The sequence below is a fragment of the Tenrec ecaudatus genome, chromosome 1, assembly GCF_050624435.1.
Source record: "Tenrec ecaudatus isolate mTenEca1 chromosome 1, mTenEca1.hap1, whole genome shotgun sequence".
NCBI lineage: Eukaryota > Metazoa > Chordata > Mammalia > Afrosoricida > Tenrecidae > Tenrec > Tenrec ecaudatus.
The window spans coordinates 186,285,941-186,310,710 of record NC_134530.1 but is presented as its reverse complement, the minus strand read 5'-3'; the positions used below and the strand labels follow the sequence as shown (position 1 = coordinate 186,310,710).

The 24,770-nt window shown below is 40.0% G+C and overlaps 1 protein-coding gene and 1 pseudogene across 1 annotated transcript in view; one reads left to right on the top strand and one right to left on the bottom strand.

Moving 5' to 3' along the window:
• Window positions 1-2,938: 2,938 nt before the first annotated feature.
• Window positions 2,939-3,302, bottom strand: LOC142437219 (guanine nucleotide-binding protein G(I)/G(S)/G(O) subunit gamma-5 pseudogene; annotated as a pseudogene).
• A 2,502-nt stretch (window positions 3,303-5,804) lies between these two features.
• SLC9C2 (solute carrier family 9 member C2 (putative)) overlaps window positions 5,805-24,770 on the top strand; it is a 98,360-nt gene continuing 79,394 nt past the window's right edge. The window contains exons 1-3 of the mRNA XM_075541189.1: window positions 5,805-5,916; window positions 13,033-13,133; window positions 15,637-15,765. Coding sequence (XP_075397304.1) covers window positions 5,805-5,916; window positions 13,033-13,133; window positions 15,637-15,765 — 342 coding nt within the window. The remainder of the gene's footprint in view (window positions 5,917-13,032; window positions 13,134-15,636; window positions 15,766-24,770) is intronic.

Genomic DNA, 24,770 nt, shown 5'->3' with positions numbered 1-24,770 from the left:
TAAATGATTGTTGTTGTTTTGAAGGTATTCAGTTTTTATCTTAGTTTGTTATACAGCAAAAAAAAAAAAAAAGGATACGGTTCTCATAGATGCTCCCACTTGGAAGCTAGCCACTATGACATGTGAATGGCAAAACAGTCCCAGGAAAGGCACGCATGGAAAGGAAGCTAAACTGTATGGCATTTGACTTTGAAACGAGGTGGTAGGCAGAAGCTGGAGGGCCGTGAGAGCTTGCAGAGTGCAAGTAGACTATTAGCGGAAGACAAGGTGCTCTCTAGTCAAGGTGCCCTCATGGCAACTCCATGTGACAAGACAGACGTGCTCCGTTGAATTTTCTAGGCTGTGGTTGCTACAAGAGTAGATCACCAGGTCTTTACTCCTCTAGGTGTAGCTGGAGCAAGGGACGCTTGATATGTGGTGGTGGTAAGAGTGAGCTCAGCAATCCTGCTAAGGATATTTCCAAATAGAGTGCTCAAGCACTCAAAAGGAACATTTACACTTTCAAATAAAAGTTAAATATCAAGGAGCCAATACATGCTACATTTGAAGTTGCTTTCCATCCCTAGTATTTCTAGATGGCAAAAAATTCTCAAACTAAGTAATGGTTGCTGGGGTATGGGTGGGGATTGAACATAGTGTGGGATTGAAGGAGCCCTGGTGGTATAATGGCTGTGAGGTGGGGCTGCAATCTGAAAGGTAAGCATGTTGAAACCACCAACTGCTTTGCAGGAGAAAGATGGGGCTTTCTACTCCTGTAAACATTTATAGTCTCAGAAACCCACAAGAGCGAGCTACCTCTTCTGCAGGGTCACTTTGAATCGGCACCAATTCATTGGCTGTGCGTTTGGTTTTGGTTTGAGTGTGGTATTGTAAAGTGATTTGTTAAGATGTCAGAAGTATCCAAAAATAGCTATCATCTTTCAGACTGTAGCTGGACTTCCTGGGTTCAGTGAGGGAGATGGCCCCCAGCTGCTCTAGGCAGTCATTATCACAATTGATTAATGCAAATGAAGCCAGAAATCTCTCTCCCCAGGAACCATCTGATTTGTTCTGTCTGAGTCCTATGGCCACACGTAAGTGAATTACAATGTGAAGGGAAAGGAGAACTATGATTAACAGAAGTCCACCTCAGTCAGACATGTTAGTCTAGTATCAGAAGGTGGGGGTGGGAGAAAATACAGTAGGGAGTCCCTAACTTGCAACTCCCCCAAACTACCAAAGTCTATTTTCTCTGGCTTTAAAAAGATGATGAATCATATCATTGGCTGCACACCTCCATGATAGGATCGCTGAGGACAAATGGGTGCATAAGCAAATGTGGCAAAGAAAGCTGATGGTACCCGGGTATCACAAGAGATAGTGTCTGGGGTCTTAAAGGCTTGAAGATGAACAAGCGGCCATCTAGCTCAGAAGCAACAAAGCCCACATGGAAGAATCACACCAGCCTGTGTGATCACAAGGTGTCAAAGGGATCAGGTATAAGGCATCATCATAAAAAAAAAATCTTAACACAGTGAATGAAGGGGGAAGTGCAGAGTAGAGACCCAAAGCCCATTTTTTTGGCCACTGGAGATCCCCTCACACAGGGTATAGGGGAGGAGATGAGTCAGTCAGGGTGCGATGTAGCACCTATGAAGAATACAGCTTTCCCCAGTTCCTAAATGCTTCCTCCCCACCCCCACCCCCAACTACCATGATCCGAATTCTACCTTGCAAGTCTGCATACAGCAGAGGTTGTACAGAGGATAGAGCAGAGGTTGTGCATATAGGAGCTGGAGGCACAGGGAATCCAGGGTGGATGATACCTTCAGGACCAGGGGTGTGAAGGGCGATACTGGGAGAGTAGAGGGTGAGTGGGTTGGAAAGGGGGAACCGATTACAAGGATCTACATGTGACCTCCTCCCTGGGGGATGGACAACAGAAAAGAGGGTGACGGGAGATGCCGGATAGGGCAAGATATGACAAAATAATAATTTATAAATTATCAAGGGCTCATGAGGGAGAGGAGAGCGGGGAGGGAGGGGAAAAAAGAGGACCTGATGCAAAAGGGCTTAAGTGGAGAGCAAATGCTTTGAAAATGATGAGGGCAAAGAATGTATAGATGTGCTTTATACAATTGATGTATGTATATGTATGGATTGTGATAAGAGTTGTATGAGCCCCTAATAAAATGTTTAAAAAAAAAGAAAATGATGATGGCAACATAAGTACAATTGTGTTTGATACAATTGCTGTGTGGATTGTTATAAGAGCTGTAAGAGCCTCTAATAAAATGATTTATTAATAAAAAGATGATGAGATATAAGCTCATTATTGCCTTTTTAGAACCCCATGGGAAAGGTAATAAGGTAGAGAAATTGGATGTTCTATTTCAGCTATATGTTTATCTCTAGTTTTCAGAACTATCGTTAATCTAGAACTATGAATTTTGTCCATGTTTTCTTTTTTCCCCCCATAAATTTTACTAAAAGCTATGGAGATTCCAAACTTTGCCAGTTAAAATTGCTGGCATCCTACCAGTGAAGTCTAGGTAAACCAGATGAGCCTGAAGGGACAACAGTAGCATGGGAATGAAGAAGAACCATTTGAGCATCACTCAAAATGATCTGAGGCAGTGCAGCTGAGAGGAGAGCCAAACTCAATGTTGAGAGAAGTCCGTGTCAAGGCAATCAGGTTAGTTAGGGTGAAAATGAGAACGGGGACGGGCAGCGAGCTTAGTAATTGGAACAGATAAGTAGGGCAGGATGAGGAAGAGTAAGGAATGGGCTGCTCAGGAGAGAAGGTTTACAACTTTTCCTCTTTTTTGTACTATGTATTTTATTATATGCAGATGCCAGTGTATATAAAACAACCCTTGTGAAATAGAAATTCATAAAAATTCAGAGAGGTAGATGTTAAGGACTGACAAAAGAAATTTGTATAGTATGGCACATGTAACTGTGAAGATAAGCTTTTGTACAAGCTTCAAATTCAGCTCTCCTTGAATATTCACTGGTTCATGAGAAGTGGCTTAGGAAACCTTTCAAAGATTCATCTTCCTACAAAAATGAACAGACTTTCCGGGGTCTAAAGGGATTTGTACTTGAAGACACTCCAGTCAGCAAGGGGTCATGTTGGGCATTCTGCAGACAAAACTGTTTCAAATCTGCAGCTGCCTGGGAAACTTTCACACGGTTGAGCCCGGCCTCCAGCCGGAGCTGCTGAACCACTTTCTTCATGGCGGCGACACTGGAAGAGCCAGACATAGCGAGCAACAGGGCACGGAGACGTTCGTTCCTCGGTCGTCGGCTCGGCGGGTGAGTTGGCCCACAACTTTTACTTTCAAACATGATCCCTAGCATTTATGGTAGTGGTGGGGCTGGCAATTTAAAAGAGCCACACCAAGCTATACCCTATTTATTCTCATTAATGTAAAGAAAATATTTGGGGGGTGGTGGTGAGATGGGGGTACCAACAATGGTTGCTGCAATTAGGGACAGCTCTACTCAAACAAGAATTATAACTTTGATTTGTCAAAAGACTCATTGATACACAGTGATGGAGAAGGTTGATGATAGACTTAGAAGCCTTGCGGCTGTTACATTATTTTTGGTGTCCTGGGGAAAAGACTGTATGGATACCCTTGACCAGGGTGGCACAGGAATGAGAGAATATCTCATTGTCATAAAATAACGGCTTTGAAAGTAAACTACACATTAATGAGTAATGTTCACGTGTTTAATGACACTGTATTTAAATTTTAGTGAGAATTGGAAACAAAAATGTGTATCAGGCATCATGGAATGGGGTATTATTTTTCCTTTTGTAAAGATTAGGCAGCATTGTTATTTCCAATTAAGGTTCAAAAGTCAGTTACCGTAGGAATTTGAGAGGGGAATATGAGTAAGAAATGCTGAAAAAGAAGCCAAAGAAACAAGTGAAAAAGGATGAATGAAAATGAATCATGAAACAAGACAACATTGAAAAAGGTTAGGTTCTTTCTCCAACTGGATAGATTGGAGAAAGAAAAGTAGAGTATATTAAAAATGCATAGAAAGAGGTTCTGTCCAGATAAGCAACATCTTTGACCATGTCAGTTAACATATCACACTAAAAACAACAGTTAAAACAGTTGTGAGTATAGACACCGCTTGAGTATTAAGAAACTCATACTTCCTTGGAATTGAATTACTGCTCTTCTTCTGGATTGGGAGTGAGGGTAACATAAGTAGCCAATCAGAAGGAAAGCTTGTTGGTCAGAAACCAATGGGAACTAGGCAAGGGCATGTGTGAATGATCAGTTGGCAGCACTGTCCCTGGCAAACAGTCATAGAGCTGGGTGTTTGGTCTTTGTGATTTTCGAGAGTTTTCATCTTGGCCTCAATTTTGGACCAACTTAATCTTGGAAGAAGACATCACTGGTCTTGGTATCTTGGAGAGGAACTTGATTTGAGGGTGATGTTGTAATGATAAGTAGGGATAGCACGTTTTGAAGATGTTAGGGACCTGAAGGACTATTTGGGGGGCAGATGAAATATTTTGGAGATGTATCATTTTGAATTATATTCGGCTCACCCCACCCCTCTCTGTTTCACGCTAGAACCATAATCTGTAAATCAAACTAGTGTAAAACAAGGGGTGAAATGAGTTTGAAATGTCATTGGGGATACCTTGGGAACATTTCAGAGTTTAAGATTAAAGCCAGATACGAGGAGAAATACAATAAATCCTCAGGATCACTACATATATTTGTGCAGACTATGTCTCACTTAAGGGAACTAGTTGAGGGGGATTGGGAGGGCATGAAATTCCACCTCCTACTCATTTGCCAAATGCTGTACACAGTACATAGGAAAGGAGACTTATCTCTGAATTCATTTAAGATAGTCCTTTCTTTTATTATTAGGTTACTCACCCTCACTCCCTTCTTAACTGGTGTGACTCAACTTTGGCCTTTTTTGTTATTTTCCATGTTGGACTTTGGAGGGGGCTGAGAAGAGGGTAAAGGTGGGCATGGGTGGGTTGGAAAAGTAGAAGGAAATTTCAAAATGATTTGTATCCATTCAGAACCAGGAATTTAATATTTAGCCTTGCTCCTGGCCCCTCAAGGAATTTATCATATATTTGTGGAGAGCCTATTATCTCTCACATAATGCATACCCACCTTTAAAGAAAGTTGGTATTTAGCTCGGGCTTCTGGGAGACTCACTCTCCAATGGGGAAGGCAAATACATTAGCATATCATGACATAGTGATGCAGGGCTGCTGTTAATGTTTCTTGGCATACTGGTTATGCACTGGCCTGCGAACCACAAGGTCGGCAGTTTGAAACCACCAGTTCCGTGGGAGAAAGAGGAGGCTTTCTTTTCCCATAAAGAGTGACAGTGTTGCAGACCGACAGGGGCAATTCTCTGTCCATAGGATCATCATGAGTCAGAATTGACTTCGTGGAAGTGAATTTGGGAAAAACAAAAACCACAATGTGCAGGTCCAAGAGTGGTACAATGTTAGTTAGTTTGTGGATAAATTAGGTCCTGGTAGGTCTCATTTTAATCTTTTGTATATTAAAACAGGTGAGGTCCCTAAATGGTGCAAATAATTTGTGATCAATTACTAGACTCAAAGTTGATTATTTGAACCCAGCATAACAAGCTGATCCCACTAAGATTACAACTAGTGGGGTATGATTCTACAGTAACATCTAAAATGCCAGGAGTTGGAATGCACTCTATGGCGGTGGATTTCTTCTTCTTTTCCTAAATAGGTTGGTCTGTAGCGGTGCACTCCACACATTCAAAGCGGGACTGGAAAGAGCGGAGGAAACATGAATACGTCTAGTGTGAGCGAAAACAACATTATGTGCGGGAGGCCTGCCGACTACCCAGAAGGAGAGCTGAATTTCCCAATGCTTATCTGTTCAATCATTGCGTTGGGAGGTGAGTGGTTTTCTTAAATCCCACCCCTCCTCTGTCCTCTGAACCTTTCTTCATGTGGAAAGTGACTACCACTCTACCACAATAATAAAGGGTCCAAGGAAATGATGTGCGTGAATGTCATCCACCTGGGTACTTAACTATCCGTGATGTCTATACTACGTTCCTTTACTAACTTTGCTCAGAAAGACAGTGTGGTAAATATTGAGGATACAAAGAGAATAAGACATTCACTAACCTCAAGGATCCCTCTCATGGGGGAGAGAGAGCCCCAAAATAATTCCGATGCAAGGTGGTCAGAAAAACTATAAAGATTTGGACATGAGGCTCTGGTGACAAAGATGAGGGAGAGAGTCTTGCATTGTCTTGCTGGCCAGGCCTGGCACAATCAAAATATCTGCTCCGTGTTCGGGAAGGGCACACTCAGAAAGTAGATGGATGAATCTGATATCAGATCCATCAGTTAGTTTACTTTGTCAATTTTGTCTGCTATTGGTTTTTATATGATCTTCCTCTAGAAAAGATGCCTCACCACCCCAAAGGGGAATTTATTAACGGCTTCACAAACAGAGGCCTCTTAAGCAATGATTACAAATTCAGCTGATATGGCGAGTCATATGCAGATAAAATATCCAAAACCACAATCTAGCAATCAGGGAAGAGTTTCTGAAATCTTGTAAAAGCACATTTATTTGGGAAAATGGTATTTGCTTTAGAATTCTTTTGCAGAGCTGAGAAGAGAATAAAAACCTCAAACAAATACATCTAAGAAGCCTCTTCAGAAAATGAATTTTCTTTCCTTGGGATTTTTAACACACTCACGAGTGGCTATGATCTTTTTAGGCACTAGAAAGCGTTGGCCACCAGGAACTTCACTAGCTATAGATCCTTTATTGTTTCCAAGAGCACTCCACCAGTCAATAGAATGGCAGAAAACATTTGCAGAGTATGTCTTTGCCTGACCTTACACGTAAGAAGTATCCAATAGGTATTTACTGTCTCAGCTTGATTGATACTGGGAAAAGCAGGTACAAAGCTGCCCATAACTCTTGTCATTGGCAGGTATAACTAATTGGATTGTAGTTTAAAAATTCCCTCTAAGGGAAGGAATTAGATCATGATAGAGTTTCAAAGCAAGAAAATGCATATGGCTAGAAAATAATACGTGTATTTTATTCCTTGCTTGGCAAATGGTGTTTTCTCTTATGTTTGGATCTCAGTTAAAAATATTTGGCTTTAAGGGAGATGATAGTACATATGGAGCAATGGTGGTCATTGAAGTGCAGCAAATGGAAAGGTGAGCAGTTCAAATCCACTTGTGTAGATTTAGAAACCTTGTGGAGTAGTTCTGCTCTGGCCTGTCGGATCACTGTGAGTTGTAATGGACCCAATGGCACTGGGTTCTTGTTCTAGTGCATAGAAGGAGCCTGGTGGTTCTGTGGCAAAGTGTTTGAATAGTAACCAAAATAATAGTGGTTTAAATTCACCAGTCACTCCAGGAAAAAAGATTTGAAGCCTTGGAAACCTGATACGGGCAGTTTGGAAGCCATTATGAATTAGAATCATCAACTCAATGACAATGCCATTCCAAAGAAAGGTAACCCAACAAGACGCTCAAACTACAGAGCAATATCATTGATGTTGCCAGTACAATTTTCTCAGGGTCATCCAATGGTCGCAGCAGTATGTTAACAGGGAACCGACAGATGTTCAGGCTGGCTTCTGAAGAGGATGTGGAACAATGGTATCATTGCTAATCTTAGATGCATCTGGGTTCAAAGAAGAAAATTTCAGAAAGACGTTTACTTATGTTTTATTGAATACGTAAAGGCATTTGATTGTGTGGCCCATAATAAACTATGGATAACCTTGAGAAGAATGGGAATTCCATGACACTTCCTTGTGCTCATGAGGAACTTGTATATGAAACAAGAGACAGTTATGCAAACAGAATAAAGGAACCCTGCATGGCTTAAAATCTGGAAAGGTGTGCATCAGTGTTTTACCCACTCACTATAACTGTTCAATCTTTCTGCTGAGCAAATAATCATAGAAGCTGAATTATATAAAGAATGTGGCATCAAGATCAAATGAAGGCTTTTAACAACTGATGTATGAATATGACACAACTTTGCTTGATGAAAGTGAGGAGGAATTGAAGCAGTAACTGATAAAGATCAAGGATTGGAGTCTTCAATACTTCAGTCAATTGGATGACAACTCAATATAAAGAAGATGCAGCTCCTCACAAATGGACCAATAGTTGACATCATAGCAAATGGTGAAAAGGTTGAAGTTCCCAAATGCTCATGGAAGGCACAGTCAAGAGACTAAAAGATGCACTGCATTATGTAAATCTGCTGCATATATTGGAAATATTGAAAAGTATTGAAAAGCAAAGATGTTATGTTGAGGACTAAGGTGTGCCTGCTTCAAGCTATGGTATTTTCCATTGTCTCGTATGCATGTGGAAGCTGGACATTGATTACGGAGGACTGAAGAAGAATCGAAGCATTTGAATAATGGTGCTGGAGAGGAATATTGAAACCACCATGGACTGCTGAAAGGACAAATGGAACTGTCTAGGAAGAAGCATGGCCAGAGTGCTCCTTAAAGGCAAGATGGCTAGACTCCATCTGACATTCTTTGTTGTCAGGAGAGACCAATCCCTGGAGAATGACATCATGCTTGGTATAGTGGAGGGGCAGTGAAAAAGAAGAAGGGCCAAAGCAAGATGGATTGACACCGTGGTTCTAACGATGAGCTCAGGCATAGAAACAACTGCAAGGATGGCACAGGACCACACAGCATTTTGTTTGGTTGTGTATAGGGTTGCTATGAGTTGGAACCCACTTGATGGCACCCAACAACAACAACAGTGGCAATGGATTTGTTCTGTCACATACATGTTGCTGTAGCTTATTGTTGTTAGTTGATACTGAGTCAATTCTGATTAATAGAGAACCAAAATGTTTAGAGTAGAACTGTACTCCATATATCTTCTATAATTTAGGATTAGTAGCTATTAAGATATAATATACATAGCTATGAAGTTTGGCTCACTTAGTGATATTAATGTGCCATTAGGTGGACCAACAAGAGGTCATTGGGACTTTAATATATTTCAAACTCACCTATAAAAGATGCCTCATTGTATGTGTCTTTGAATATGATCCTTGGGACTTCCAGCAAAATGGCAGACTAAGAACACAGGCTATACAGACTCTCCACAACAAAGACACATGACCAAATGAAATAGATACAGATGATAATCCTAGAACACTGACTTTCAGAGGAAATGGAAGAGAAGTGGATTGAGATAGCGAAATGGCCTGAGTGCTGGCAGACTAGAAGATGCTGAACAAAAGCGACGAGAGGACACATCAGTGCATTGCCAGTTGGTCTGAAGCTATCCTGAGAACACAAATATACATTGATGAATGGTGATGAGAAAATTGAGATCCTCCCATGTTACTTATACCCTCTTGGTGACCAGAGAAGTGGTCAGCACTCCCTCTCACTCACCCAGTGGCTGGTGACATTCCCCACATCTTCCTGAAGTCAGAGCCAAGCCCTCATAGACTTGGTTTCGGGTACACCATCCTGAGTCAGAAGTCATGTGAACTCCACCTCATCTGACCACCATAATTTACAGTGCCAGCCTCTAGACCCTCATGGGTAGACAAGAACTTCTTTTATAATACCTACCCTTTCAGCTGTCTACTAGGCCCCCAAAGAATTCCTTCTGAGAACATGCGCCCTGACCTCAGTCACGTTCTGAGCCAGGACCAACTACTTTTGAATCAAGTGCCCTGACTCCAGAAACACCTAGGAACTCCACTTAGGACTGGACACTCAAGTTCCTTCCCCTCAGACCCTATTTCGTGAGCAGCTTGGCTGGCAGAGGGTGCCAACTCCTACTGGGCACCTGCCCTCCACAGTCTTTTCTTTTTGTCCCTTTCTAGGTCCTGTTCTTGCTCCTGTTTGTGTGTTTTCCCTTTCCCTGGTTTTTATCAATTCTTTCTCTGATTTTCTTTCTCTTTTCCCCTCTCATTTCTTTCTTTTTTCTCTCTCTCCTATTATCTTTTCTTCCTTCCTCCCTAGTTTTGCTTTTTCACTTTTTCTATTCTTTTTTTCTTCCCTGATGTTTGTCTCCCTTTTCCTTTTTAGTTATTAAATTATTTTTTCTTGCTATTGTTTGCCTGCTTTCTCCCAGCCTTTTTTGCTGTTGTTTCCTTTTGTATTATTTTTTTTTCTTTCTTTCCCCCCTTGTCCAATCTAGTGGGAAACAACAATGCCCACATGGTCTGTCCAGCCATATCCATACCTCATGTATCCTCACCCCCTGAGCTGCTACAGAGTCTTGTACCAATTGATCGTTGATAGACAACAGCCAATACTAGACAAATCCACCCCCAGCCATGTACCACAGGCATCAGAGAACTGTGCACATATTCACATTCTCTATAAGTCCCACAGGTGTAAGGGGACAGATGATGAGTGCTAAAAACACACCAACATTCATCAATCAAATACTAATACCACAATATCTTGTGACAAACTGTAAAATTTCAGTTCATAGGAAGAAAAAGATAGAGTGGCTCAAACTAGTCACCAAAACACAGAGCCAGAAGTCTTTATGAGGAATAAAATGTATTAGAATTAACTGATAAGACGTTCAAAAGAATGATATTTAGATAATTTCAATAGGTTTAAAGATCAAGAAAGTTGCAGACAAAACCAAGTAAAACAATTGAGAAGACTTCAGGAATACACTAAAAGAACAAACTCACAAAATAAATGAGAAATTAAAAACCATGCAAAAGTGGTAAACAGAAATACAGAAGATTAATGCTAGATTTCAGAAATTGGTAATATCCTGTAAGGGAAAAGGAGTAGAACTGAATCAATGCAAGACTGAATTGGTGAAATTGAAGACAAATTCTCAATACTAATCTTCTAGGGGAACAATCAGATAAAAGAACAAAAAGTCTGAAGAAAGTTTAAGAATGATGTGGGCTCCATTAAGAGAAGGAACTTCCTTGTGATTGGAATGCCAGAACCAGAAGAGACCAAATAAACAAATAAAACAACACATAAAGACAATCGTTGAAGAGTTGTTAAAAGAAATTTTCCCCACCATCATGAAAGATATGCATTCAAGAAACTGAACAAATCCCAAACAGAATAGACCCCAAAAGAAAAATCTCCATGTCATATCATAATTGAACTTTCCAAAACCAAAGACAAGGAAATATCCTGAAGGAAGCCCAGGAAAAATGAAAAATAAGCCACAAAGGAGAACCAAAAAACTACGCTCTGATTTCTCAGCAGAAGCCATGAAAGCAAGAAGGCAACCAAAAATCACATAATCAGCAAAACTGTCCCTCAAATATGATGGTGAAATTAGGACAATTGTGAATAAATAGAAACTAAAGGAAGCTGTAAAAACCAGAGAAACTTTGCAGAAATAAGAAAGGGGCCTACTGGGACCAATAGCCAACAACACTAGACAACCTGAGATTAGTGTCCCTGATGACACCATGCAGAAGTCACCCAGCTATGGAAGTATCCAAAGTACAACAAACCTACAGGACTGAAAGTAAAGACCCCAAAATATCAATTTGTTATAAAGACAATTACACTGTAAGAAGAGGAAATAGTATTGTTACAAATGGAGAAGTCAATCAGATTTCAAGAAAGTGGGTAAAGAGTAAGGCAACATACAATAAGAAAAGAATTGCTAAAAATGGTGGAGGCATAGGAAGACACTGACAAAAGGGGCAAGAGATAAAGGCAGCAAGAGGTTTACACAATTCTGTAATAATGCTGATCATGGACAGAAACACAGATTGAATGGGTGTGGGAGGGAGAGCAAGAACATACTTTCAAATTTTTAAATGTTTGGCAGAGGATACTTGTATAGGAGTATTTACTATATCCATATATCCGTGAATGTGGTGGAGCATACAGGGGGCAAAGATATGAAAACTTCTTAGACAAAATGAACCACCTTGGGAGAATGAGTCACTGGACCTAAGGGATCAGAACCATAGTCTCAGGGGACACTATGGTAATTAACAAAGTTCAATATCCTACTTGCTGAGTAGCAACAGAGTGGCAAACGCTGTAAAAAGACATCTAAGGTGCAGCAATTGTTCTCTCTGTCCAAATAAAAACACTCAACTTATAGCCATTGAGTTTGACTTAAAGCCACCCTAACGGGTAGGGTAGAACTGCCCCTGTAGGTTTCCAGGCTGTAAAGCAGAAAGCCTCATGTTTAGTCCATGTAGTGGCTGGTGGGTTCAAACTACTGGCCTTGCAGGTAGCAGTCCAATGATCTCCTCCCCGAGGAAACACGGGGCATGAAAATCAAAAGCACATGGGAACAATTAGTCCAAAAGAGTATTGGATCACATGTGGTTCAGTTTCCACCACTCTGAGATCCAAAGAATTAGCTGGTGTCTGGCTACTCCTATGAGCCTCTATGAAAGGGACCACCTTGAGAAATCCTGAATAGAGTGGGAAAAGGTGGAACATAACTCCACATCGTAAATGAGACAAGGTTCACTGGTTGAATAAAGACTGGTGGAGCCTCAGAGACTGTGGCCTTTATTCCTCCTTCATGTCTGGAAATGAACTTGCCCCCTGGCTCAATTTTTGGTCAAACAATCAATAGGCTTATTAAGGGAAAATTAACACTCATGAGGTATGAGTGCCTTAGAATAGGCAACCATTTGACACCAACAGACATCAAGAGCCTTTACCCAAGGACAAAGTTCATAGGGGGTAGGAAAGAAAGAAGGATTGGCATAGGAAACACAGGGAGGACATACGATAAATGATGTTACATTAAGGGGATTGCAATGAATGAGATGAAACTAAATGCATATAAATTGTTTAATGTAAAACTGATGATCTGCTCTGGAAATCTTCACACAGTTCACAATAGAAAATTTAAGAAAAAGTCTTATAGTGAATAGATGGCCTTCCTAACAGCCGTCAGTTATTAATCTGTAATCACACTACACTCGGTGCTTAAAATTAGAGAAAGAAGATATTAATGAAATGTTTGAACAATATAAATTATGTCTAAATAAAAAATATGCTTTTCTTTAGGAATTTTGAAGGCGAGCATAAAGAATTCCAGAGTCCTTGACTTGTTGATTCTTTCTGTATCAGGATTTATAGTAGGACAAATGGCCCAAGAGTTTCCAACGGTACTGTATATACAATTTAGAGACTCGATTAATAATGGTACTGTATGTACAACACTTTAGAGACTCAGAGGACAAAGACTCAAAGCAGACCCATTCATACTCACACTTCTGAGTGCAGGCTTTTTAATGTAAATATTTATTTTAAAATATCATTTGCTATGTACTATATAGAGAAACCATCTAATGAAAGAGAAATATAATGGAGGAATGCCTAAGGTAAAACACTAATTTGGAAGTGAGGTAAATTTGATTTCATTCTTGGGTTCTTCTTCATCTGCCTTTGAGTACTTGTTCTTTCTTTTCAACCCCACCCCTCCCCAGCCCCTAAGACAAACTCAATTACTGACTCCTCCCCTCCGGTCCCCCTGGGACCTGGGCAGAATTTTGTCATCAAGGGCAGCCGTTATTTTCATGGTGAGGCATGTTCTTTTCTTACTGCAGACAAAATGTACACCCACATCACATAAGATACTATAGATACAAGAAAATTTGTACTTACTTTTAACTCTTGATTTCAAATGTACAGCAATGTAATCAACAACAATTTCCTCCACTCTTTTCTTTATTAAAAAAAGAAAGTGCTTTATTTACCTATGACAGGGACTGACAAATTTTTGAGACAGAAGACCCAGTCCTGTCCCTCACACAATTTAAAACTCATTTAGGAGCCATAAATATAATTTTAAAAACAAATGAAATCACCATTATCTGAATAATATCCTTTAAATGAAGCCATAACAGCATCATGTTCATTTTCGGTTTTACTGCAGAGCCACATATATCTATCAAGGAGCCCCATATGCTGTGAGAACCGCAGTTGGTTGGCCCTTGACCTTTGATTATATATATATTTTTTCCTGAAGTGTTACCATTTATTGTAACCAACAGTTTTAAATTTTAAATATATTCCTTTTTGAGTGCTTCATACTTATTAATTTATGAACTTTTCAGTTAATTCATTCCACTACAGCTCAATGATGTCTGTTATGCCCATTTTACAGATGAGGAAATCAAGGCACCATGAAGTAAAGAAGCTTACACAATCAATTAAACACAAATACACTAATTAGGAAGGACTATTCAAAGAGTTTCTATTGTTGTGTTTTCATTCTCTGTGTGCATCCTTGATGGTTTGTGTCCTATAGACGTAGTATGGACTCTTAGCTACGCATTCATTTTCTCTCCACAACCACTAAAAGATTTTTACATCCTAAGATGGTGCAGCAGGTTAAGTGTTTGTCAACCAAAAGGTAGCCAAAGTGAGCCCACCAGCTGCTTCCATCCAGGTGGGCCGCTTTAGAAAGCCCAGCGACACATTTAGGTCTCCAGTCTGATACTATAAATGTGAACCTCAAATACATGGCTACAGTGACTATACTGGGATGCCCTTGCTCATTTTTAAAGGTTGTGAACCTGACCTACACAACTCAGCCTTTTCCCTTGAGTCAATTGGACCTTGTTTGTGTGTAGAGGTGAGATTCTGTGTGTGACTTTATCATCTGGATACTGATAATCAATGGTACTGATTAACACTCATATTTACAATCCAGGTGGAGTGTTTCTGAAGAAACCCTGGTTGACATTCATGGAAGATGCTATTTGGTGAACCTAATATATTTTGAGCCCTTAAATGTAAAATGACTAAAATCACAGCAATATTGTTGTATATAGGTTATATGCTAATTGTTTGAAATACACTTCTGAAAAAACCCAGCTGAATTGTCTTGATTATTAAAGTGCAGTCTGCATTCAAAAAAAAAAGAAAGCCCAGTGAGCGGCAATTTTATTCTAGTCCAAGAGGGCTGCTAGGAGTCAGAATGTAGAGTACATAATACTCTGATATAGAGTATGGAAAATATAAAAATATGTAATCCTAGATAAGTATAAGCATTGTCATTTTTAAAAATAAAGGAAAGAGTGAAGGAAAATTGTTATGAATTACATTGCTGTGCATTAGAATTCAAGATTTAATAAAAAAACAAGTAGAGATTTTCTTATATCTATATTATTCTTTATCTGCTTGCGTTTATTCCATGACTTGGCAGCAATAGATTTTGTGTGTTGTTGGGTGGAGGGAAGCAATGATGTTTGGGAAATTATAATCATAGGTGCGTGGGTCTTGCAGTTCCCCCACAATGCACATGAAAATGGGTCCATAACAGCGTAATATTAAATAACCAAACGATTTTGGTGAGCGACTAAGATAGGCTTGGGTAGCATCAATGGAAGAAAGCACTTTGGAAAGCACGGGTGATCTCCTCTGAGCAATGTGCGCACAGCCGAACGCGCACAGTTTTCGGAACAGCAGAGGCGCACACTGGCGGCCGGTCTCAAGGCTAGATGGAGATTTACTCCGAGATCGCCAGGAAGACCCTGATAGAAATTCTCTTTAGTTTCAGACTGGAATGTTCTCAAATTTGTATTGATTTGCATAAGCATACCATCATGCTAATTTTCAATACTGAAATGGCAGCAGACTAACTTTTTTCTTTTGTTACTTTAGGTGCACAAGCTCATCTTCCCTTTTCTAAACACATCGAGTTATTCTCTTTACTGCTATTTTTACCCTATTATAATATTTGTGGCTGCTTTGGACGTGGACTTTTTTATACTTAAGAACGTGTTTTGGCAGGTAAGAATGCGTTTCAAAACAATTCTTGCTGATTCATGTTTATGGAGAGTGTGAGCCTATGCAGAAAATATTACACAAATTTCACATCTTTAGATGCGTACCCACCTGTCTACATCGCCTCACTGCCATTGAGTCAATGCTGACTCCTAGCGACTCTGTATGACAGCACCGCTAATAAAGAAAACGGAGGGGGGAGGGGAACCCACGTGTCCTGAGTGCCTACTGTGCCTAGACATCGAGCAAATACTATCTGTGCTTTCTTTACATTTGAGCAGACTGATACCCAGAAGTCACAAGGCTCGCAAATGGCAGGACTTGGGTTCTAGTCCCACAAAAGACTTCATCTCCACCCTATAGGTTTCCCTCAGCTTAAACTGCTAAGATTGATTTGTGCCATTTCTCTTTTCTTAATTACATTAGCCAGACAATTTGATTGTTTTTTCTTTAACTAGAATTTTGCTTTCTTTTCTTTTGTCTCTTGGTGTGTTTAGAGCGTCTTCGAGGGCGTGGGGCCAGGCAGGGTTCCCTCCTGTTGTGCATAGGGTCACTGTGAATTGGGGACATCTGACGACAACAAATAAATATTTTGTTGATTGGTTTCCAGGTGGTTTTTGTTCTGTTCTGTTTTGTGAATTTTAGGGTTTAAATCTCCCTACACTTTTGCTACATCCCACATTTTTAGTGTTTCTAAACCATAAAACCAAACTCCATGCCATTGAGTCAGAGCTGACCCATGGTGAGCCCCAGTGGACTTCTAACACCAACTGTTCACGGGAGTGGAAAGCCCAGTCTTTCTCCCCAGAAGCGGCTACTGGCTTTAAACTGCCGACTGAGCAGATCGCAGCCCACTGAGTAACTGCTGCCCCATGAGGGCACCTTTTAGTGTTTCTACTGCCGTCTAATTCAAATTTAGAAGTTGCTTTAAAAGCACCAAATGATAGTTTTAATATTTTGCTATTACATTGTTAACGAGTTGGGCTGCGATCAGCAAGGTCAGGAGATCGAAACCACCAATTGCTTCACGGGAGACAGACTGGGCTTTCTACTCCGGTAAACAGCGACAATCTTGGAAACTCACAGGGCAGCTTTACCCTGCCCTTTGAGGGTCTCTGAGTTGGCATCAACTCGATGGTAGTGAGTTTGACTGAGATGTTTTGTGGTCAGAGAATATCAAGTTTGTATATCAACTTTTTGTCGTTTGTGAAGATTTGTTTGTGGCCCTAGAACAAGAGACATTTCCCCAATGTTCTATGCTTACGTTATAACTATAGTCTCCCGCTGTTGAGTGTAGGAGTATGAATTTGTTCAGTAGAACATGCTTGTTAGTTGTGAAGTTCAGCCTCCTATATCCTTGCAATTATGTTTTTCAGCTCAATCTGAAAAGCTTCCACTGTAACTTGGAAGTTATAATTTACTCCTTGCAATTCTGTCAGTTCTTACTTTATATAAATAGAAGCCATTGTTAAGTTTCTAAAAGTGGTTTTATTTTTCCAGTTATCTGATTTTTAAATTTTTTCGGTATTTTAAACACTGTGCTGAAAATATATCCAACAAAACACAAAACAATCCAATAATTTCTACATGTACAATTCAGGGACATTAATTACATTCTTCAAGTTGTGTAACCATTCCTGCTATCTTGTCCCAACTTATTCTACCACCTGAAATGAAGTATTAATTTATCCCAACTAATGCTTTTTGCCTTAAAGGTAATTTTACTTGGCATTCACATAGCTACAGGGGAACGCTGATGACACAGTGGTTAAGCACTAAAAGATCAGTAGTTGCAACCCAGCAGCCCTCAATGGGAGAAACAGAGGGCAGCGTGATTTCCAAAGGCTCTGCTCTTTTAGACACAGTGTGAGGTACTGCTGCTTTTTCTTTTACGGTTGCTATGAGTCCCAATCAATTGGACAACAACAGATTTAGGGTTTTGTTGTCTTGTTTATGATACTTATACTTTTGTTTACTGTACCTATTTCTTGTGGTTAGTATTATCTTGCTCTAATTTTTCTATAATTTCGAGATATTGGTGTCCCTGTGTTTAACTAAAACTAAACCTTTTACTGTACAGTCAAGGATACCCGCTATGAATAAAGAAAAAGATCTTGGGGGGCGGGGGAGAACAGAAAAGAAAAGACCAAAATGGGTGTCAGAAGACACTTTGAAACTTGTTCTTGAACACAGAGTAGCTAAAGCAAATGGAGGAATAATGAAATGGAGGAACTGACCAGAAGATTTCAAAGGATGGCCTGAGAAAACAAAGCAAGCATTGTAAGAAAATATGCCAGGACCTGGAGTTCCAAGGAAGAACACAGTGTTACTCAAGCTGGAAGAACTGAAGGGGGAAAACGCATTGAGTTGCAATATCTAAAGATTCAATAGCTGACAAACCAAGTGATAGAGGAAGCATCAAAAGGAGGGAGGAGGAATATACAGTCACGAGACCAAAAATAATTGGTTGACTCTCAACCATTTCGGGAAGTAGCATATTACCAAGAACTGATGGTACTGAACAAAGAAGACCCAGAGGCATGGGCTTGGGTGGCGGTGGGTAGTGGTGGCGAGGGAAGGGTTCCAGAAATCGTGGGAATGTGAATTGAGATGTCCAACAACAGACACAATGCTGGAATTGGCATTGTCTGGCCAAGTGCCTGGAGGAGATCCATATTCATTCCCCTTCCAAAGGTGACCCAACAGAATGTGGAAATTACTGAACAATATCGTTAACATCATATTCAAATTAAATGTTACTGAAGATAATAAGAAACGGCTGCAGTAATACATTGAACTGCTAAAAATTCAGGACCGGTCAGAGGAGGTCATACAATGAGGGATATCATTGCTGATGCAAGATGGAGCCATACTATTCACTCTTTAGATATTTTCTATACTTTGTTTTTTACCCCTGGGATTTCCATTAGTTGTATGGTAGTTTTCTTATCATATTTTTATGTCTTATTTTTCTCCATTTTTTGTCATCGGTAAATGTATACCAAGTGTTTATTGCAATGACTTAACACATATTATGTGTTCAAGAATCATTAACTTTATGCTGTTTCTCTATTTTTTACAAGTTATTTTATTTTTTAATCACTTTATTGGGGACTCATATAACATATATCCATCCATGGGTCAAGCACATTTGTACACTGTTGCCATCATTTTCAAAACATTTTCCTTCTACTTAAGCCCTTGGTATCAGCTCATTTCCCGCCCCCCCTCCCTCATGAACCCTTGATAATTTATAAATTAGTATTTTTTTCATGTCTTAAACTAACCGATGTCTCCCTTCACCCACTCTTCTGTTGTCTGTCCCTCTGGCAGGGGGTTATATGTAGATCATTGTCACCAGTTCACCCCTTCTCCCCCATCTTCTCCTTGCCCTCCTGGTATTGCTACTCTCAGTATTGGTTCTGAGAGATTTGTCTGTCCTGGATTTCTTGTGTTTCCACCTATTATCTGTATCTGTTTACATGCTCTGGTCTAGCCGGATTTGTAAGGTAGAATTGGGGTCATGATAGTGGGGGGGGGGAACACGCGAAGGAAGCATTAAAGAACTAGAGGAATGTATGTTTCTTTAAAAAAAATCATTTTATGGAGGGTTTGTACAACTCTATCACAATCCATACATACATACATCGTGTCAAGTACATTTGTAGCCATCATCATTTTAAAAACATTTTCTTTCTACTTGAGCCCTTGATATCAGCTCCTCCCTCCCTCCCTCTCTTCCTCATTAATTCTTGATAATTTGTAAATAATTTTAAATTATTTTTCATGTCTTACACTGACAGATGTATCCCTTCACCTACTTTTCTGTTGTCCATCCCCCTGGGAGGGGGTTATATGCAGATCATTGAGATTGGTTCTCCCTATCTCCCCCACCTTCTCCTTACCCTCCTGGTATAGCTACTCTCAATATTGATCCTGGGGGGTTTATCTGTCCTGGATTCCCTGTTTTTCCAGCTCTCATTGTACCAGCGTACATGGTCGGGTCTAGCCAGATTTGTAAGGTAGAATTGGGGTCATGTTAATGGGGGGAGGAAACATTAAGGAACCAGAGGAAAGTTGTATGTTTCATCATTGCTACACTGCACCCTGACCGGCACATCCTTCCCAAGACCCTTCTGTAAGGGGATGTCCAATTGTCTACAGATGGACTTTGGGTCTCCAGTCTGTACTCCTCCTCATTCACAATGATATGATTTTTTGTTCTGGGTCTTTGATACCTGATACTTATCCTATCTATATCTCATTACTACACAGGCTGGTGTGCTTCTTCCATGTGGACTTTGTTACTTCTGAGTTAGATAGCTGCTTGTTTATCTTCAATCCTTTAAGACCCCCAGATGCTATATCTTTTGATAGCCAGGCACAATCAGCTTTTTACACCCCATTTGCTTATGTCCCCATTTTGTCTTCCGGGATCTTCCTGAGGTGAACATCACAGAATGCCAGGTTATTAGGAGAAAGTGTTCTTGCATTGAGGGAGTACTTGAGTAGAGGCCCAATGTCTGTCTGCTACCTCAATACTAAACCTATAAATATTTGTACATAGATCTATTTCCTCACTGTCATGTATCAATATATTTACATATGTACATGCCTGTATTTAGTTCTCTATAAATGCCCTTTGCCTCTTAGCTCTTTCCTCTATTTCCTTTGACTTTCCTCTTGTCCCACTATCACACTCAGCCTTTGGTTGGGTTTCAGTAATTCCTCTCGGTTACATTGCACTTGATCAAGCCCTGCCAGGCCTCCTATACCCTCCACACCATCGATTTTGGATCACTTGTTGTTCCTTTGTCCCTGAGTTTGTTCACACACATGCTTCCTTTCCCCTGCCTCCCCCTCTCCCCTGTCCCCCCGTGGAACCATAGGTCCTATTGTTTTCGCATCCAGATTTTTTATCCACCTATCTTATCTAGATAGACCTTCAGAGATAAGAATATGCACAAAACACAAGACAGAGCAAAACAAAGCAAAAACAAAACAACGAAAAAACTAACAAAAAGTCAATGGGGGGCAGGGGGAGAAAGAAAAGCTTACAAATAGTTCAAGGTCTGTTTGTTGACCTTTAGGGGTGTTTTCCAGTCAAGTTTGATGGGGTACCACCCTCTGGACCCAAAGTCTATTTTGGTATTCCTTGGGGACTTAATTGCTTTACTCCCCTTGCAAACCCTTAGCGTTTCGCCCCAGTGTGGTGGGGTCAGAGTGGGTACAATTCCTGCACTGTGCCTCCAGTGTTGTCCCTTGAAGTGCTATGGGTCAGTGAGGGATGTCGTGTCTTGTGGTGGGGCTGGTCCTATGATCTTCTCTGTGCATTAGCTGCTTTGAGCAGGAATATCGTCCTTGAAGCTTGGTGGCCCAGGATGTGTTCCATTCTCTCTCCTTCCCTTATTACTCCACTTTTAGTTTTTGTTTTACATTACTAAAAATACTATCTTAAATAATTTCCTCAAATTTAGCTTCTCATTCATTACTTGTTCTTTAGAAAATGTCTAATTGCTTTAGAAATGTCTAATATTTTGTTTAAGGGTCCTGGTGATGCAATGATTAGCCACCTGACTGCTGACTGAAAGACTGGTAGTCTTGCAGCGCCCCACGAGTCGCTCTGTGGGAGCAAGACGGGGAAGTCTTCTGCACAAATAGACAGCCTTGGAAACGCTAACAGGCAGTTCCATTCTGGTTTAGAGGGTAGCTCTGAGTGGGCAAAGGGTTTAGTCCATCCATTTAAATTTTTTAATTTTATTTTTCTAATATATATACTTGAAGGTGTAAATTTCCATCTAAACACAGCTTTAACTCTATTACTCAAATTTTTGGTCCAATTTTCTTTATTACTCGTAAAAAACATTAAAAAAAACAATAAGAAAATGCTAAAAATACATCATCTACCCAGACTTACTCAGTTGTAGTTGGGTGCCATTGAATCGGCTCCAGCCTGAAGCAATCCTATGTACAAAGTGTATGCTCAACCCTACGTCCAAGAGAACAGCACACTGCCCCTCCTCGCTCTCTCTGATGTTGGAGGCCATTGCCGCAGTCCGTCTTACAGAGGGGCTTCCTTTTTCAGAGGCACTTCTCCAGGGGCGGATTGCTTCTGGCTAGATGTCCAAAGTGTGTGGGATGAACTTTCACCAGGCCTGTTTCTAAGGGACATTCTGATTGTACGTCTTAGGACATAGATTTGTTTGTTATTCTGGCATTCCATGGTATGTTTCATATTCTTCCCCAGTACCATAATTCAATGCATCCATCATTTTTCAGTCTTCTCTATTCACTATTCTCTTGCATGCATATTAAGCATTTGAAATGTGCTTAGCTTACAATTTTGTCTTTTAACACTGAAAGAGGGCATGTGCAGTCGACTTGCCCCGTGTTTGATTTAACGGCTGCTTCCATAAGTGTTGATTTGGGATCCAAGTACAATGAAATCCTTGACAACTTCAATTCTTTGATCCGTTTCTCGTGATGTGGCTTATTGGCTCCGTTGTGAGGGCTTTGTTCTCTCTCTGCTGAGGTGTAACCCATTCTGAAGTCTTTCATTTTCATCAGTAAGTGCTTCAAGTTGTCCTTGCTTTCAGCAAGGAAGGCTGTGTCATCTATATTGCAGGCTGTAAATGAGTCTTCCTCTAGTCCTGACTTATTCTTCATGTTGGCCATTTTAGAGGAGTATTTGCTCAGCAAGCTCAGATTAAATAACTATGGTGAAAGAGTACATCCCTGACACACATTTTTCTTATTTAAACAACTCAGTATCCTTTTGTTCTGTTAAAAAAAAAGTCTCTTGTTCTATGTCCAACTTCTGCATGAGCACATTTAAATGTTCTTGAATTCCTTTTCTTCACAGGGCTATCTTTAGTTTGTTACCATCTTTACATTTGACGTTCTTTGTCTAGTCAGTAAAATACAGGGATGAATCTTTTCGGTATTTGCTGCTTTCAGTCAAGTTCCACCTGATTTCAGCAATGGAAAAATACTCTGTCCTCTTCTGAATCCAGCTTGAACTTCAGGCAGTTGTCGTTTGATGTACTGCTGCAACCATTTTTAAATTATCTTCAGCAAACTTTTAGTGCTGGTGATATCCATGATGCTATTACATGATTTTTGCATCCTGTCGGCTCACTTTTCATTGCAATGGGACTGGATGTGGATCTCGTCCAGTCATTTGACCAGGTAACTGTTTTCCAAATTTCTTGCCAAAGACAAGTGAGAACTCCCAGTGTGGTATATTTGCTAAAACATTTCTATTGGTACTCCATCAACTCTTGGAAGCTGTTTTTTTTTTTTTTGCCAGTGCCTTCAGTATAGCTGGGCTTAATTCTTTAATGCTGTTGGTTCTTCGATACCATTGGTTCTTGCTTACCTACAATCTCCTTAGATAGCTGAATGTTGACTGTTTTGGTAAGTGACTGTATTTTTTCCCACCTTCTCTAGCTGCTTCCCTTGTTGGTCAATTTTTGGGCTTTCATTATTGCAACTCAGGTTGAATTGTTTCTTCAGTTCTTTAGCTTTAGAGATGCTAAATATGTTCTTTCTTTTTGGCTTTTGAATTCCAGGTCTTTGCACATGTCCTTGTAATACTTTACTTTGTCTTCTTGAGCTACCTTTTGGAATTTTCTGTTCAATTCTTTCATTCTTCCTTTTGCTTTAATTCTCTACTTTTTAGAGTAAGTTTCAGAACCTTTTCTAACATCCACTTTCATCTTTTCTTCCTTTCCTACCTTTTTAGTAATGACTTGTTTTTTTTCTTCATGAATGAAGCTCTTGACCCCATCCACAACATGTCCACTCTTCATTCATTAGTCTGGCAAATCTCTTTGTGAGATGGTCTTTACATCCAGGTGGGATGTATTCAAGGTTCTGCTTTGGGTATTAAGGATTTCCTTCAATTTTCCTCAGTTTCAACTTGAACTTGAAAATGAGCAATTGGTTTTCTGTTCCTCAGTTAGTCCCTAGCTTGTTCACTGAAAACAAACTGAAAGAGGAAGGGTGGAAGCTCTCCACATTGGAAAGCTGAGGCTGTCTGCATCTGTAAAGTATCATGCTCTCAGAGACCCAATGCAGTACTACTCGGAGTCAGAATTGACGGAATGGCAGTGGGTTTCAGGTTTCTTTGTTATGATTTTTATGTCAAAACTAGGCAAGAAGAGTAAGAGAACATAGTGGGCCAATCTCACTCACAAATATACTTGCAAAAGTCCTATACAAAATTTTTGTACAGTGGATCCAGTAAAATATCAAAAATAAAAGGACAAAATGGTGTTTAATAAAGAACAGCAAGCTTGATTTAAAATTTTTAACATCTTTTAATGTGTTTTATAGTAAGAATAAAAGCCATATAATCATCTTAAAAGCCATATAATCATCTTAACAAGCATTTTAAAATAAAGCAACTCTAATTTATTATAAAACTAAGGGTCAAAAAAGACTTGGACATGTATATAATTAATTAATAGCTTTGGAGAAAGAGGGGTCTATGAAATAAGAGCATGCTAACATAAAAGGAAATCTTAAACACAGAAAGTATTATAGTTGAGATAAATTAATTCAATAAAAGTGTTTAGATGCACAGGTATGGAAGCCTTATAGACTGTAGACCAAAACACAAAAAATAAAACATAAGAAAATTAGGGAACTGATACATGAGGGCTAGCATTCAAAACGTCATTTAATGAATAATACTTAAAAGTAGAGATATGCACACACACACAGCCACATATTCAGAACACATACATACTAGAGGATGGTGCAGTGGTTGTCATTGAGCTGTGATCCTCATGGCTGGCAGGTCAAAACCAACTGCAGCTCCTCCGAGAAAGACTGGACTTTCTACTTGTGTAAACAGGTAGCCATCTCAGAAACTCACAGGGGGTCGCTATGGGTCAGCATTAACTCAATAGCAGCAAATGAGTGAGTGAGAGACCAAGGCTTACATACAAGTTGAAAAGGCTCACACCATACTAAGTTCCATTATTATAAAGTTCAGGAAGTTAGGA